The sequence below is a fragment of the Meriones unguiculatus genome, chromosome 16 (genome assembly GCF_030254825.1).
Source record: "Meriones unguiculatus strain TT.TT164.6M chromosome 16, Bangor_MerUng_6.1, whole genome shotgun sequence".
In the NCBI taxonomy this organism is placed as follows: Eukaryota; Metazoa; Chordata; class Mammalia; order Rodentia; family Muridae; genus Meriones; species Meriones unguiculatus.
The window spans coordinates 40362393-40377158 of record NC_083363.1 but is presented as its reverse complement, the minus strand read 5'-3'; the positions used below and the strand labels follow the sequence as shown (position 1 = coordinate 40377158).

General features: G+C 40.7%; 1 protein-coding gene across 1 annotated transcript in view; it reads right to left on the bottom strand.

The window, feature by feature from the left end:
• Window positions 1–1377: 1377 nt before the first annotated feature.
• The window catches only part of Opn5 (opsin 5), a 50407-nt gene continuing 37018 nt past the window's right edge, over window positions 1378–14766 (bottom strand). Inside the window, exon 7 of the mRNA XM_021650416.2 lies at window positions 1378–2145. Within this exon, the coding sequence (XP_021506091.2) occupies window positions 2068–2145 (78 nt within the window). The 3' untranslated portion in view covers window positions 1378–2067. The remainder of the gene's footprint in view (window positions 2146–14766) is intronic.

Genomic DNA, 14766 nt, shown 5'->3' with positions numbered 1-14766 from the left:
TCTGAATCCACTCCTTTTCTGTCTCTCACTAGGAAAAAGAACAAAACAGACTGCTAAGGGATAATAATAAAATATAACAAAATAAAATAAAACATAAAACAAAAAACTAACACATGACTTTTGGACAAGACAAACAAACTTAAGGAAAAGGACCAAAGAGAAGGCACAGACACAGAGACCCACACACTTAGGAATCCCATAAAAACACCAAACTGGAAGCCATAATACATACACAGAGGACCTGTTTTCTAGAGAGAGACAGAAAGGGAGTGAATCCAGATGGAAGGGGAGGTGGGAAGGAACTGGAAGAAGTAAAGGGAGGGAAAAATCAAGATCAGGGTGAATTGTGTGAAAAAAAAATCTATTTTCAATAATAGGAAAAATAATACTTTTTTATTATTTTGCAGTGCTGGCAATTGCACTGAGGACCTCTCATGTGCTCAGTAAATGTTCCATCACTGAGTTGTATTGTCAGTCCCAGGACCCTTCTAAGTTTTAAAAACAGTTGAGACTTTTCTTTCTTGCAGTAATGAATTTTATGCAATAGTCAATTGTGTGCAATTTCTTCTCTCTGCCCTTCTCTCTTTTACCTTATACTACACTTTGGATATGAAGTGTCCCTCACAAAGGTTCAAGCGTTGACAGTTTGGACTCCTGCTAGTGCCACTGAGCAGTGATTGGGTCATCAGGGTGCTCATTTCATCAATAGTTCATATAAAGATCAAAGGGGCTATTACGAGAGTGGCCTAAGCAGAGGAAGGAGGGCATTGTGCTGTGCCTTGGAGGGTCATCTAGATGACCAACAGAAACTAACTCAACAGCATCTTTAGAAATTCCTTGTCTCATAATGCCATGAGGGAGGGTGTTTATTGTTTTGTTTTTCTTTTTTACTTTTATCTTATTTTATTTTATTTATATATATTTTCTTCTTTGCATATATATTATGGTTTTCAGTTTAGTGCTTTTATGGAATTGTGTAAGCAAATGAATCTCTGAATCTATATCTATTTTGTGCACCTTTTCCTGGGCTCTTCTCCCTCTCTTTGTTTTGTCCTATTTTTGTAGATTAGGTTTTTTGCTTTATCTTTCTATGTGCTATATAAGAAAAATGCTATTTTTGATAAAAAGGGAAAAAAGAAACTGAAAAAGGAGAAGAAATATTTCCAACCACTGAGCATTTTTTCCGAAGCTCTGTGGTTTAAAAAGAAGTCAACACAAATCACCATTATGGGCAAATGGAGAATTACCAAATTGTGCAATTTGGCTGATTCCTTTTATGCAAGGTACCTTTATTTTAGTCCCATCAGAGTAGCACAGTGTTGCTGATCCTTTAGATGTAAAATAAACAATGCCAACAAAACAACGATTCAAAATGTTGGTGCAATATATTTTCTTTATTTAAAAAAATGTAGTTGAACAGCAGCTGTGGCTTCAAAAGAAAATTCTTTTCAGTGTGCAAAGAGAAACGGACAGAGATGAAAAGTACTAATCCATCCTTTCTTAGTACAGTCAACAAACTGTTTCTCAGTTCGACAGACAACTGGGACAAAACTAATGAGTCAAACGCTAAAACATCTTCTGAATGTTCTCATAGAGAGTACTTACAAATGCTATGTACAGGCTGCCTTGACAGAGCACACTTTGAAAAGTTTCCCAGATAAATGTTCAAAATTCTAACCATCTATGAGAAACGGTTGATGATTTCAAGGGCGTTTTCACAGTAATCAATGCATCAAGAAGCTCTGTTGCTCTCACAATGAATAGAAAGCTTAAGGTGTGATGCGCCTTCCAATGGCTTAGGATGTGCGATTCATCTTTAACCACATTAGTCGTCTATAAAGCCTAAAGAGTGGACACTTCACATGCTATGTACTCGTTATTAAACTTCATTATCAACACTGCAGTCAACACTGACCATATATTTTCTCAAACTTAAAAACAAATGCGAAGAATACACTACAGCTTTTTTTTTTTTTCAGCATTTCAAAGAGTGTATTGAAGCTGGCCACTTATTTCTGAAGCCCTGATGGACAGGTGCGGGGTTTCTCGGCCTCAGAACACAGATGCTTATTTCTTGCCACAGTCACCATCATTACTGTGACTCTCTCCATCCATAACATGGGCACTAGTAAATCTGGAACTGCTCTGTTTGAGAGAACAACAACATTTTTGAGGTGCAGGTCTGCTGGTGTCAGACTGTCTTCAACACCTTCCCAGGACTATTCAAAGACTCGGCATGGTGAAGACCGCCTACAACCCCTCACCCATACTCTCCAAAGACAGACTTGGATTTGTATGGATTTACCCGCATTTCAGCAGGGATCGCTGGAGCAGAAATATTTAATGCTTACCTTTGGACCCTCCAGGAAGATGCTAAAGATGAAGCCCAATGGAAAAGGATGAGCTTCCAGGTTAAAGTCTGAACTCAGCTGAACTTAAAACCAGAATGAACTATGGTGTAGTGCCTCTCTAGAAAATGAGTACAGACATTCTGCTGCTTTTTTAAGTAAAAACCAAGCACCACGTGAGTACAGCCAATGCTCTGAAAACCCCAAATGTAATACAATTATGACCGTATATCCTTACAAAGTACTTTAGGTGGGAAATGGATAATTTGTATGCAGGGAAACATTGCCTACACAATGTGTACGCAGGAATACATATATACATGCATGGATTTAAATAGAAGAATGAATGATAGGTAGATGGATGGATGGATACAGATGATAAAGAAATAGATTTTCCTTCAATTCTCCCATGAGGTAGTAACCTACATTGTACCTCTGTGACAGGAAGATTTTTAAAATAATTTCACAATTTAGACTTAGACTTCATGTCGAGGGAGCACCACCCCTAAAAATATTGAAAACAAATGACTTTGGGGTAGTAGAATTCCTCCTCCAGTGGATTTAAAGTTGGAGATTTTGCCCAGCCCTTCTCTGTGCTACACTCCCCAGGCAAAAGCAGAAGCATATTTGAACAAGATCACCTCTTCAGACCAGCTTTTTTGAATGTGCATCTGCTCCAGACACCCCTTCCCTATCCTTACAGGGAGAGAAAACCATACACAGCAAGAATTCACTCCACTCCTTGTCTTGCTGTTTATCTAACCCCCATGTCTTTGGCTTTCTTTCTATGCTCTGATAGTATGACCATGTTTCTTTCCCTTGATTTCGTTACTCTCCCCACAAAGATACTTATTAAATACACTCTGCTGACAAGAGCTTATGTTATGTGATAAGCAATAATTGACATGCCATCTCTGTCAAGCTTGATTAGGGAAATGGGGGTTGACAAGAAGAGAAATCTTATTACCTAGCCTCTAGGATCCTGCAAATGTGATTGTTCTAGAAATACCTTGCAAATATGTTTTTCTCAGTGCCTTCTGGTAAACTCCCCTAAACTCTACCCCTAAGCCTACAATATAGATTTTGTCTATTCTAATTCAACCCACTTTCTGTTGTCTCAAATAATGAAAGTCTGAAACATTTTTAGAATTCCCTGGTTTTGTCTGATATTATGCCTCTTTAAAGTGTTTGCTTATATATAAGATATTATATAAGAGGATAAACAACATCTTATTCATACCAAGGTAATGACGGAAAGTGACAGATTCTTTTTACTTTTCAACATTTGTAGTATTGTTCTACCTGTGCCAATAAAGTTTTATTACTAACAAAATGTTTAAAAGTTCTCCCTGATATTTTGAAGTATCTTTAGACTGAACTAGCACAAATGTCTGTATTTGTTCTCCTTTTGACATTACAGCAAACTTAACTATAGATGAGATAGTTTTCCAGCAAGTATTCAGTTTGTCACTCAAAATATTGGTAATCTTCATAAAGTTTACTCTTAAGTAAATGAGTGGAGGTACTGCATTTGAACATTTAGCAATTCCCAAATCACATGTTTATCCAGAATACTATGATGATAAGACATGAAAATTATAAAACAGAGAACTGCAAAGCTCATCTTCAAGTCAGGGAGAACTCCCACCTGTCCCACTCCATCTCACAGTGCCAAACGCTTCACCGTTTGCTCAATTATTCTTTCCATCTCTCCAACAAAGGTGGATGCTTACACTTCCTGTTCTTACGTGTCCCCAGACTTCCCTTCATCCATTCCCCATTGGTTTGGAAAAAGGTTCCCTTTTCCTCTTTTGAAAATGTATTTGTGTCTGAAGCAGAGTCATATTTGAGTGTGGTGTGTGTGTTAGTGTAGTGTTTGTGTGAATGGTGTATTGGGGGTGGGGAGGAACACCTCTGCATTTGTTCATAGAAGCCAGAAAAGGGATCAGAGGTCCTGCTCTGTCAGTCTTTGTCTTTTGTGAAACTCTCACTGAACCTAGAGCCAGCGATCTCCAGCAATCCTCCTATCTCCCACCCCGTGCCACCACCACACTCAGTACTACAATTAAGGCATGCAGGTACACCTGGCTTTTTGTGAGTGCCAGGGATTCTGATGCAAGTCCTCAAACTTGTGCAGCAAATGTCTTGTTCACCAAGCCATCCCTTCAGCCCCTTGGCTTCTTTTTTATTCAGTTGTTCTTGACAACTTCCTATCTCTTTAACAAATCCATCTGAATTAACCCTCTGCATATTACCCAATCAAGCTATATGGCTCTAAGGTACCCCTCTCCCTCGAGAATATTATTGTGGAATGATAGCCATTTCTGGGATAGTTTACCAAAGACCCAATTAATGTCCAAGAGTTCCGGCAGAGAGAAAACCTGGACTCTTGGTGTCTTCTCCACTTCTACTGCTGTCTTGCTGTGCTATTTGTCATCTTAAGAGAAGGTACTTATGGCTATTTCTCTCCTCTGGCTTTATCGTTCTCAGTTATAAATTACATGTAGGACTTGGCAGGTCCATGTGTTACACCATTTGATCACCAAAAAGTAATTTAATGGTTACATCCCCATTTTCAGATAAATACACCAGCGCTCAAAGTGATTGAGTTATTCTCCCAAGGACTCACTGTGAAAGCATGAGAAGCAAGTCCTCAGCCCTCAGGAACTTACAGCAGTATCAGTGCTATCTGCCGGGCCTCGGTGGCACCATCTTTTAAAGAGCAAGGTCTAAGTTCACACCTCTCATAATTATAAGAGTGGATATAATAGGTAATGGGATCAAGATGCTTCACTCTGTACTTTTCCTCTTTTAATCTACCTAGAGACATTCCCTTTTAATCACCTGCAATGAATGATTGCTTATTACATAATTTTATGGCCCAGATAAATGCAACACTAAAGCTGATTGAATTACCCTTGGTAATTATAGCACGCGGGGAAAAAAAAATAATCACACTTGCTTACCTTGACCTACTTGAATGAACTGATAATGTTCATTCTTAGCAGCCATCCCGCCAAATGTTCCCTATCTCCATGCAACCGTGGTGCAGCCAGGAATAAAAGCCCAGTGAATCAGAGAGTTTTAGGACGGGTTTTTACAGAAAGCTCTACTAATGCTGTTCCTGAGCTCTCTGTAGCGATTATACAACTGCCCTGCTTCCCATGATGCACTGAACAGAACTGTATGCTTCTAAGTTTTTGCATAGGTTTGTATTTGTTGAATAATACAACTAACCTGCTATCTAGGAGGCAACACATTGACCTGAAAAGGGGAATAATATGGGTGACCACATCTCTGGAATAGTCAATCCTATTCTGCCCTTTCCAAATTACCTCATGGATAAGTCCACTAATCAGCCACTGATGAATTCTGCAGACTATGCCACTCACATGAGACAAGGACTAGAGCCGGCAATGCTGAGCAGGGGTGGTGGAATCACAAAAAACATCAGTAGCTCTCCATGGTCTGAATGAGTAATGGGATATGATGGCCATTTATAGGTCATCTGCAGATTTCCTTAATGAAATGCCAATGAAAGCGTGAGCCCTGGCTTCTGAGAGATTCTGAAAAAAGCATTCAAAGTACAGCATTTACCTCTGTTGAGTGGGTTCAAACAAAGGTATCACCTCCACATTTTAGCCCTCAGCCTTTGCAGTCATATCAGCTAGAATAGAGGTTTGGGGGTCCATTCAATGCAATATTCACTATGCAGCCAAAAGAGACTTGCCCCAGATATAAAAGGTTCTAGTTCCTGTCCCATGCTGTCCTTGTGACCTTGGGAGAAGAGTGCACATTCTGTACCTTAGCCGATGATCAGGAAAAGTCTGTCCTTCCTTTTTCACAAGGCATTGGAAAGTTAACTTAAGACAAAGGAGCTTTCACAAGAACAGACAGTATGAAAGAAATGGAAAAACATCACTGTTAAACAAAATCCTAGTGGATCTAGCCTAACATTTTTTGTTTACCTTGTCACTATAAGAAACCTGAAGTATATCAGAACCTCTAGAGGTGCCTCGGGTCACCACCCGATGTTAGCTCCCTGTCACACGCAGTGTGGCAGTTGAGAACTCGGGTTCAGCGGATGTTGCACAGGCCCCAGAAAACCTTGCAAAAGTTCACATGCTGTGGAAGCCTTTTCTGAGTTTCCATTTCCTCCTCTGAAATGGGGTGATACATTCGTGAGAAAATCCCAATGAATTTGACTATCATAAGTAAGGATTAAATGAAGGAACTAACCCATGTAAGAGGATTTAACATCAAATCCAGCACACAGTGAGTGCCTGATCAGTGTTATAAATATTATCTCTTCAAATGTCTTCCATATGACAAGAATAGAACCTCCAAGCAGTAAGGATTTCTAGAATCAATTAAGTTTAGAAACAGATAAATTCTAATATAGAGACCAAGAAGGTGCTTAGAACTATTAGTGAACAGGCCAGCCCTTCAAAATGGAGGCATGTCATCAATTCTTTACACGATGTGTCTGAAGATTAAAATGCTTTTTTTCTACAAAAACTTTGCAGATCTGGGCTTGAAGCGGTCAAGCTTTGAGAAATATTGTTCTCACAGATCATATCTTCATTACATTATGATATTAAAGCTCCTCAAAATATAAGAAAGAGAGCCAGCAAAGGGATTCAGCAGGTGAAGGAACTGGCCACCAAGCCTGAAACCTTGGTTCAATCCCAGAGACCTGCAGGAGGGAAGGAGAGAGCCAACTCCTGCTAGTTGTCTTTGACCTCTAGCATATATGCTGAGGATGTGCTCCTTACCTTGAAACACACAAATAAATGAATTTAATTTGGAAACATTTTTAAATTTTGAGGAGATGAGAGAGGGAAGAAATGGATGGGTGCATCTAGTTCATTGTTAATTCACTAAATTTCAAGGCACTTTGAATTATCTCCTTCCTGTGAAATTCCTGTTTCTGTTTGCCCTCCAGCCAGGCTCATGAAAGAGAAAAGGTTGTGTGCAGTTGGCCGCTGCCCAAGCTGAGTAATGAATATAAAATACCTCATTACAATATTTATTTACACCGTGCATCCTCCTTTATGTGTGCTTTAAAAATTCCATGGAAGTCTTAGAAAACACATTAAATGAACCAGAAAAAAAAATGAATGTGTATATTTAGACAGGCTGTCATGTATTTCTTTCATGTATTACATTTTATTTATTTCATTTGCGTGCTTTGGGCTGACATGCACACATGTCCCACGACATGCAAGTGGACGGCAGAGGAAAACTTTCCTGAGTCAGTTCTCTCTTTCCACCAGTGTCTGGACCAACATGAGACACACATCAAGGGAGAGAGCCAGCCCCTGACACTATTAATGATACTCTGCAGTGCTGGCAGATGGGAACCTAGCATAGCTGTTCTCTGAGAGGCCCTACCCACCAATGGATAGGAACAGATGCTGAGACTCAGAGCCAAACATTGGATGGAGTGCAGTGAGCCTTGTGGAAGAGTGGGAGGAAGGATAGAAGGACCTAGAGGGAACAGGAACCCCATAAGTCCAACAAAGCCAACTAACTAGGGCCCAGAAGTGGGAGGAAGTCTTATAGAAACACCAACCAAGGACCATGCGTGGACTGGACCTAAGCCCCCTACACATATGAACCCATGGGCAGATTGGTCTTCATGTGGGCTCCCTAGTAAGGTGATCAGAGGCTCTCTCTGACATGGACTTTGTTGCCTGCTTTTCACTTTTCAACCATTTACCCCTGACAGAACTGCCTTACCAGCCTTATCACAGAGGAAAAGGATGATCTAAGTCCTGATATCATTTTATGTGCTGGGCCGGGGGAAGAGGGAGCTCACCTTTTATGAGGGGTTAGGAGACAAGAGTAGGGGGAAGAGGGAGGGAGGGTGGAGCCAGGAGGAGAGAAGAGAGAGGGCTTACTATTGGGATGTAAAGTGAATAAATTTATTTAAAAAAAAAACTCACTTTGATGAATTCGCTAACCTGCCTATCACCAAGGTTTGCGTCCATGTATATGTCATTTCCCAGATGGCCAGTTTCACAGTCTCATGAAGGGCCATTCCCTGTCATGGAGCTTGTGTTTATAGTCCACTCAGAATTTGCATGGCACTTGAATTTGTTTCCTACCTCTAAAGTTCCTGTTTCCTCTCATCCCCAGCCAAGCACAATGACTTTCATCTTCACTTAAAAATAACCTGCAAATTTAAGGTATCCACTTTTTTTCTAATTTACAGGTTTAGGGGGGGAAATGCTGCTATATTGAATCATGGAGATAATGGCTTTCCAATCACACAATACATGGATGCAGATTCAGGTTGACCTGCTTTGACTGTACATTCTCCAAAGACTAAGTGTAGACAATCTCAGGGGTCTTAAAAGGCAATAATTCAACTTCCAGAATTCAACTACCTCCATGAAAAGTGCACTTCCTGTCATAAAAACACATTTTCACCAATTCATATCCACGTCTACGTAATAAAAACAAGGCATAGTCCAGATATGGCCTGAAGCCTCCCCAGATGAACACACAGCCTGACACCCTTAGTCAAGCTTTTCAAACGAGCTTTCACAAGATTGGTTTGGCAAAAACAGGGCGCCTTATTCACTAGGCAGGGGTGGTAGGCATGCCTGACCATAGGAGGGTGGGTTTCTAGTGCTAAGTAACAATGTCACTGTTTAAAATAATAATAATAATGGACTTGATGCTTCTAGGCCATGCCATTATTTTATATTGCTTATTAATTTCTTTCTCCTAACAGGATAAATAGGACAGAGGTGAGAAATCAGAAAACTAGCATTTCGAAGCGACCTTCTCTGCATGTACTAGCCACAGTATAAGCATTCTGATTATGCCCTTTTCAATGGGCAAGTTGATCATCCTGTTTGTAGAAGCAAAGATTATGCTTCAGGAAAAAAAAAAAAAAAAGCACAAAATTAAATGCAACCCTAAATGTCTCATATATATGGCAAAAGGATGAGGACGGACAGTGTGGGGTCCACTTCTCAAGGACAGCTTCTCTCAAAAAAACCCTTTTGCCCACAGTCTGTTGTCTTGCAGACTCTGCTCCCCAAGGTTTTTCACCCAGCTCCCTTCCCAAGCCTTCAAATGGCCACAATTGTGTTTCAGACTTTCCTATCAAAGAGGAATGAAATTCGTTGTTCTTAAAGTAGACTATACATTTGCCCAAAACCCCCTCTGCTGTCACCCGAACCATTCAGTGTTCTATGTGTCCATGAATCCATTAGGCACAAAGAGTTCTTCAGCTTCTGCTCAGGCCTCTCTGGAGCCAATTTTTGCCCTTCTGTCTGTGCTTAGAAGCTTAATCTATTAAGATTCTGAAGAAGGCACACCTCCACCTCAAAGGCCAACTCCCTCCATTCACTAACTCGCCCTTTCTTGTTAGAGAATAAGGACTCTGAGAAGTAGACTCGTGTCTTGCTCAATATTACAAGCCAGTTGCCAAAGGAGCCCAGGTGGTGGAACGCACCAGCCATGAAACCTACATCTGATGAAGGCTTTAGCAGTGTTATTTCCAGTCTGCCCGTTCTTTCCAGACAAGCTCCCTGTCATTGTTTTGTGAGTTTAGAACAGTCAAAGAAATCTATGTCCTTGTGCTTGTCCTTTAAACACATCTGAGAGACCTTTGGTCCCACTTTTAATGACAGGGAGGTTATGGCACTGTGGAGTCTAAGGATTTCATTTCTTCAACAAATGTGTGGAATTATTATTTTTTTGAGAAAAAAATTAGTCAAATAACACATTCCCGTGGGGGGTAGGGACATCTTTATGATGGTGGCTTCTGAACAGGTCTTCCTGGTACATCTCAAGTGGACAATCTGCCCACAGAACAGATTTCTTAATTAAACTGAATTGTCCTGTGCCAGACTCCATGTCACAGTTGCTCAATCAGTTTCAAGAACAGGCCAGCTTGTGTATCAGATTCTTGACTGCAAATACATATAAATACACACTGCAGCTTACTGTTCTGGGCATGGCTCTGAATTGTGGGGAAATAAACTGGGCATTTGTTTCCAAGCTGACTGGCATGTTTCATTTGAGAGTGAACAGAAGGGATGCTCCATGAATTTAAATAGGCAAGGTTCTGATTGGAAGGGGAAGAAATTCTACTTCATGTCAATAACTAAACTTAGAGGTTTCAAATAACAAATGATATTTATTCTGATACCCAGACTTCAACTCAGCTAAGTATAAACACTTGCTCATTTTTATTTCCAAAATAGTTCTAATTTTCAATGATTCTTCCTCTTTGAGCTTTCATCTGCCCTTACCTAATTTCGATATTTTTAAATCATAGACTGTATGAGAAGTAGCTGGGACATTCACTTGAATATAGACACAGAAATACCAGTCCACATAGTGTGGAACAAGGCCAGGTAATTCACATGTTAAGTAAGTTTTGTGGGCAATTCTGATAAGAGGCTTTATTTGGTACAGAACAAGGACTGATATTCCATCTAAATGGAAATCTGAAAATAACTTATATGCCCTAAAAACTCATGCTTTCCCACACTACCTAGAAACAATGGAAGCTGTTGACCTCAGTGTCACGTTTTTCAAAGACCTTTATGACCCCTCTTCTTGGATGTTATCTAACTTGGCAGTACCTCCAAAGGCACTGTTCTACACGAAGTGGTGTGCCCATCCTCATAAAACCCTTTCAAGACTATTTCCGAACAACTCTCACCTGAGACTTTCTCTTTCAAGGTCCCCGGGTCCCATCTCTGCCCACACCATGTGGTTCAGAACAATCAATCCCTTTATATTCTTAAAGTCCCCTGGTAATATCAATCGTAGCATCTCCCAAGCTGTGAACCTCAGCCATCTGCTTACTCGTGTGTGTTCTTTTTGTACAAGAAGAACATTTTGTTTTGTGCCTACCTCCTCCACAGAAAGAACTCAACAAATGCTGTCTACTTGAATTCATTCTCAGGTGGGACTGCAGCCCCACGCAACTGATTTCTTATTCCATGAGGTTAGAGCTTGGTGTACAGCATTTTAAAGGGAATGGCAGTCAGCTCTTAGTTCTCCATTGCATTTGTAACTACAGCACAGAGAACTGCATCTGTAACTACAGCACAGAGAGGAAAGTATTTTCAGGGCTACTGATAAAGATTTTAAAGCAAGCAAGAAGAAAGAAGAAACTCTAGGTGCAGAGTAAATCTCTGTCAACCACAGAGCAAAAAGCACAGATGTCACAGGTCAACTGAGAGAGGGGAAGCCCATGAACAGACTAAGTCAATTCTCTATGTCTTTGTTTTTTGGATAAAGAGCAAAGAATATTCCCTGAAGTTTTTAAGACAATGAAGATGATTTGGGCAAAGATTTTCTATTAATTACAAAAGTATTTATTTTATAAAACCTAAGATTGGGGAGTTAAAAACTTTTTGGACCATAGAGTCTCTGAACTATTTAAAAAAAAAATGAATGGTTTGTGCCAATACGGTTTTATTTCTGAAAGTAGTCAGTGGGTTAGGTCTGACTCAAGAGCTGTGGTTTTCACTCCTAAAACACATGAAAACACAGCAGGAGCTGAACCTTAGATGTTATTGTTTTCCTTGGAGAAATTTTCTAATTGATGAGCACCCTGAACTTCAACCTTTTATACAACCTTTATTGTGTTCCCACAGTGACCATTCATACCCACTGGAATCAATAAAACATAGGCTGTCACCTGGGGCTCACTACCTCATATTTCCCATAATTCTAATCTACATTTATCATCAGAAGTGAAAGCAGTGGAATGGATCTGGGAGAACATCACTTCTATAATTTTAACCATTTTTGCTGTACAGAAGCTCATTGGAAATTCTCTGTAAGACACTGTACCATGACCAGCAGAAGCCTGGCTGATAGGAATGATTTTCTTCTACTTGAAAATTACTTGTATTGATTGACAAACTGTTAGCTAAGAGCTTTGTTAAATGAAATCCCGACAATGCTGAATAAAACTAAGGCACTAAACTGCTGGATGTGGACTCAATTGTCCCCCCTTTCCCTCTCCTATTACCTGACTGTGACAGCAAAGAAGAAAATTCCTAACCTTCAGAATTATTTAGGTATTTATGACCCGCAGGATACAGTATCAAAGCAACTTCTCTGGAAACTTATCATCCCCTAGCATGAGACACGAGACAGATACTATAACTATGGTTCATGTTGTTGCTAAATCGTGGGTATAGTAACCACTTCTAGAGTTTTCTCTAGAGGGTTAGGTAAAAAGTATTTTAAATATAAATCTAAAGAATCCATACCTGCCACCTCTATGTATCAGCATTTATAATGTTTTTCCCCAGTTAGTCTGGAACAAGTCATTGCTCTCCACTGCCCATACAGTCACCAACTCTAGGTCCTCTAATGCCTATCTTCACTGGCAAGGCCTTGGACCAGCTGCTTCCACACAACGGGACAGGAAGTACTCCTGCACACTGGCTCTCAAATTCCGACACACACCTCCATTCTCCCTCCAATTCCTACTATATTTAAACAGTTCACATATACTTCAGATGCTGTGTTTGAGGCCAGCCTGATTTCCAGAGCTAGGTCTACACAGAGAAAACCTCAAAAAAAAAAAAAGAACCAGCTGTTTATCTTACAGGTGTCTATCTGGTCTAGCTCCCGGGCTAACCAAACTGCTGGTTTCTAGACCTGTTCATAGTCTCCATCCATCACTAACAGAAATAGCTTAAAAGGTGGGGCAAGGATATTCTCTCATCTTGGAATAAAATCTTCCCTAATTTAGAGAGGTATCTTCTATGTGAGCGTGCATGACCCCGACCTGACCCCCACCCACCCCACCCCACCCCCCTGTCCAAAGAGAAAAGACTCACACGTACTTCGTACTCAGGGTCAACTACAGGATAAGATTATATTTTGGCTGGCTACCTCCTCAATCCCCCACTGGCAACAAGTGCCTACAACACAACACTGCTTTGATAGTGTTTTTACAAATTTCAGTCCTGTGCACATTTTTCGAGAAAGGTGCCAACGAATCCATTCTGGAAACATGGACAGTAACCTGCCGCCTTAATGACATGATTCTCCACTCCCAACCCTTTAAAATATTTCATCAACCTGTGCTCTCATATCAATTTGCCTGTGCATGGGCACAGAATATCAAAATGCATAGCTCTGGAGGTAATTCTGGGCAGTTTGGGTAAGCGCCACATGCCTCCTGGAAAACCTGGTTTGTTTTTTTCCAAATGGATCACAGGATCACATGCTTCACTCTTCCTCTAAGAAGCTGGATTTTATTCATTCTGAAGTATATGTATGTGAGTCAGATGGGCATTAGAAGCAACAGCACTTTCAAAGTAGAAAACAAATAGGAAAGCGTAACCTTGGAATCTAGGGAAAATATCCTGAACAAACAAGCTCAGAGCAGTAGATAACCCCTGTTAATAATCGTCCATGAAGAAATGCTAACCCATTCAATTCACTGATGCCATGAAGAAATGCTAGCCCAACCCTTCACTGATGCCATGAGCAGGTGACTAGACTCTGCCTGCCGCCTTCCAGAAAGGTTCTCCTGAGATTCTTGATGCTTTACTGTTCCTTTGTCCTACTGAAACACACTAATGAAAGCGCTCTCCTCACGGAACACTAGTGCCCGGGATCCAGCTCTTTCAGCATACCAGCACTTTGTCTCACACACCTGCCCTTTGGCTGAGATGTTCAAGTCAGTTCTGATTATCAGCATGCACGATGAGACCAGTCATATAGCCACATGGTTCTTAACAGAACCATTATTTACCCAATGCCAATAGGCACCCATGTTGCCTTATTAAGTTACAGATTCTGGATCAAACAATAATGCGATGCCATTTCTACATTTCTAATCAGTGCTTAGGAAGCATCCAAATCCTGGGTATACAGACGATGTTTGGGGTGACAAGATTTTAAATCACACCATCATGAAGACTGGTAGGTTAAATTTCCTGGGCAGGCCTTCAGGAAGAACTCTGCTGCTTTATTTTGCTGTTATTTGGGTATTTTTTTTTTTTAAGATTCACTATGTTATCTCCATGCCTGGTACTTAGTAAGAATATGAGTCTCAGGAAAGACTCCTGTGCTCAAATTTTTTGGTTCTGTTGCTCTCCTTGTGGACCTCCTATTCTAGAACCCCTGCACAGATGTAGCCCATGGCAGTTCGGTGTCCAAGTGGGTTCCATAGTAATGGGAAGAGGGACTGCTTCTGACATGAACTGATTGGCCTGCTCTTTGATCACCTCCCCCTGAGGGGGGAGCAGCCTTACCAGGCCACAGAGGAAGACAATGCAGCCACTCCTGATGAGACCTAACAGACTAGGATCAGAAGGAAGAAAAAGAAACCCTCCCCTACCAGTGGACTTGGGGAGGTTAGTGTGTGGAGAAAGGGGAGGAATGGAGGGGTTGAGAGGGGAGGAGGGAGGGAACC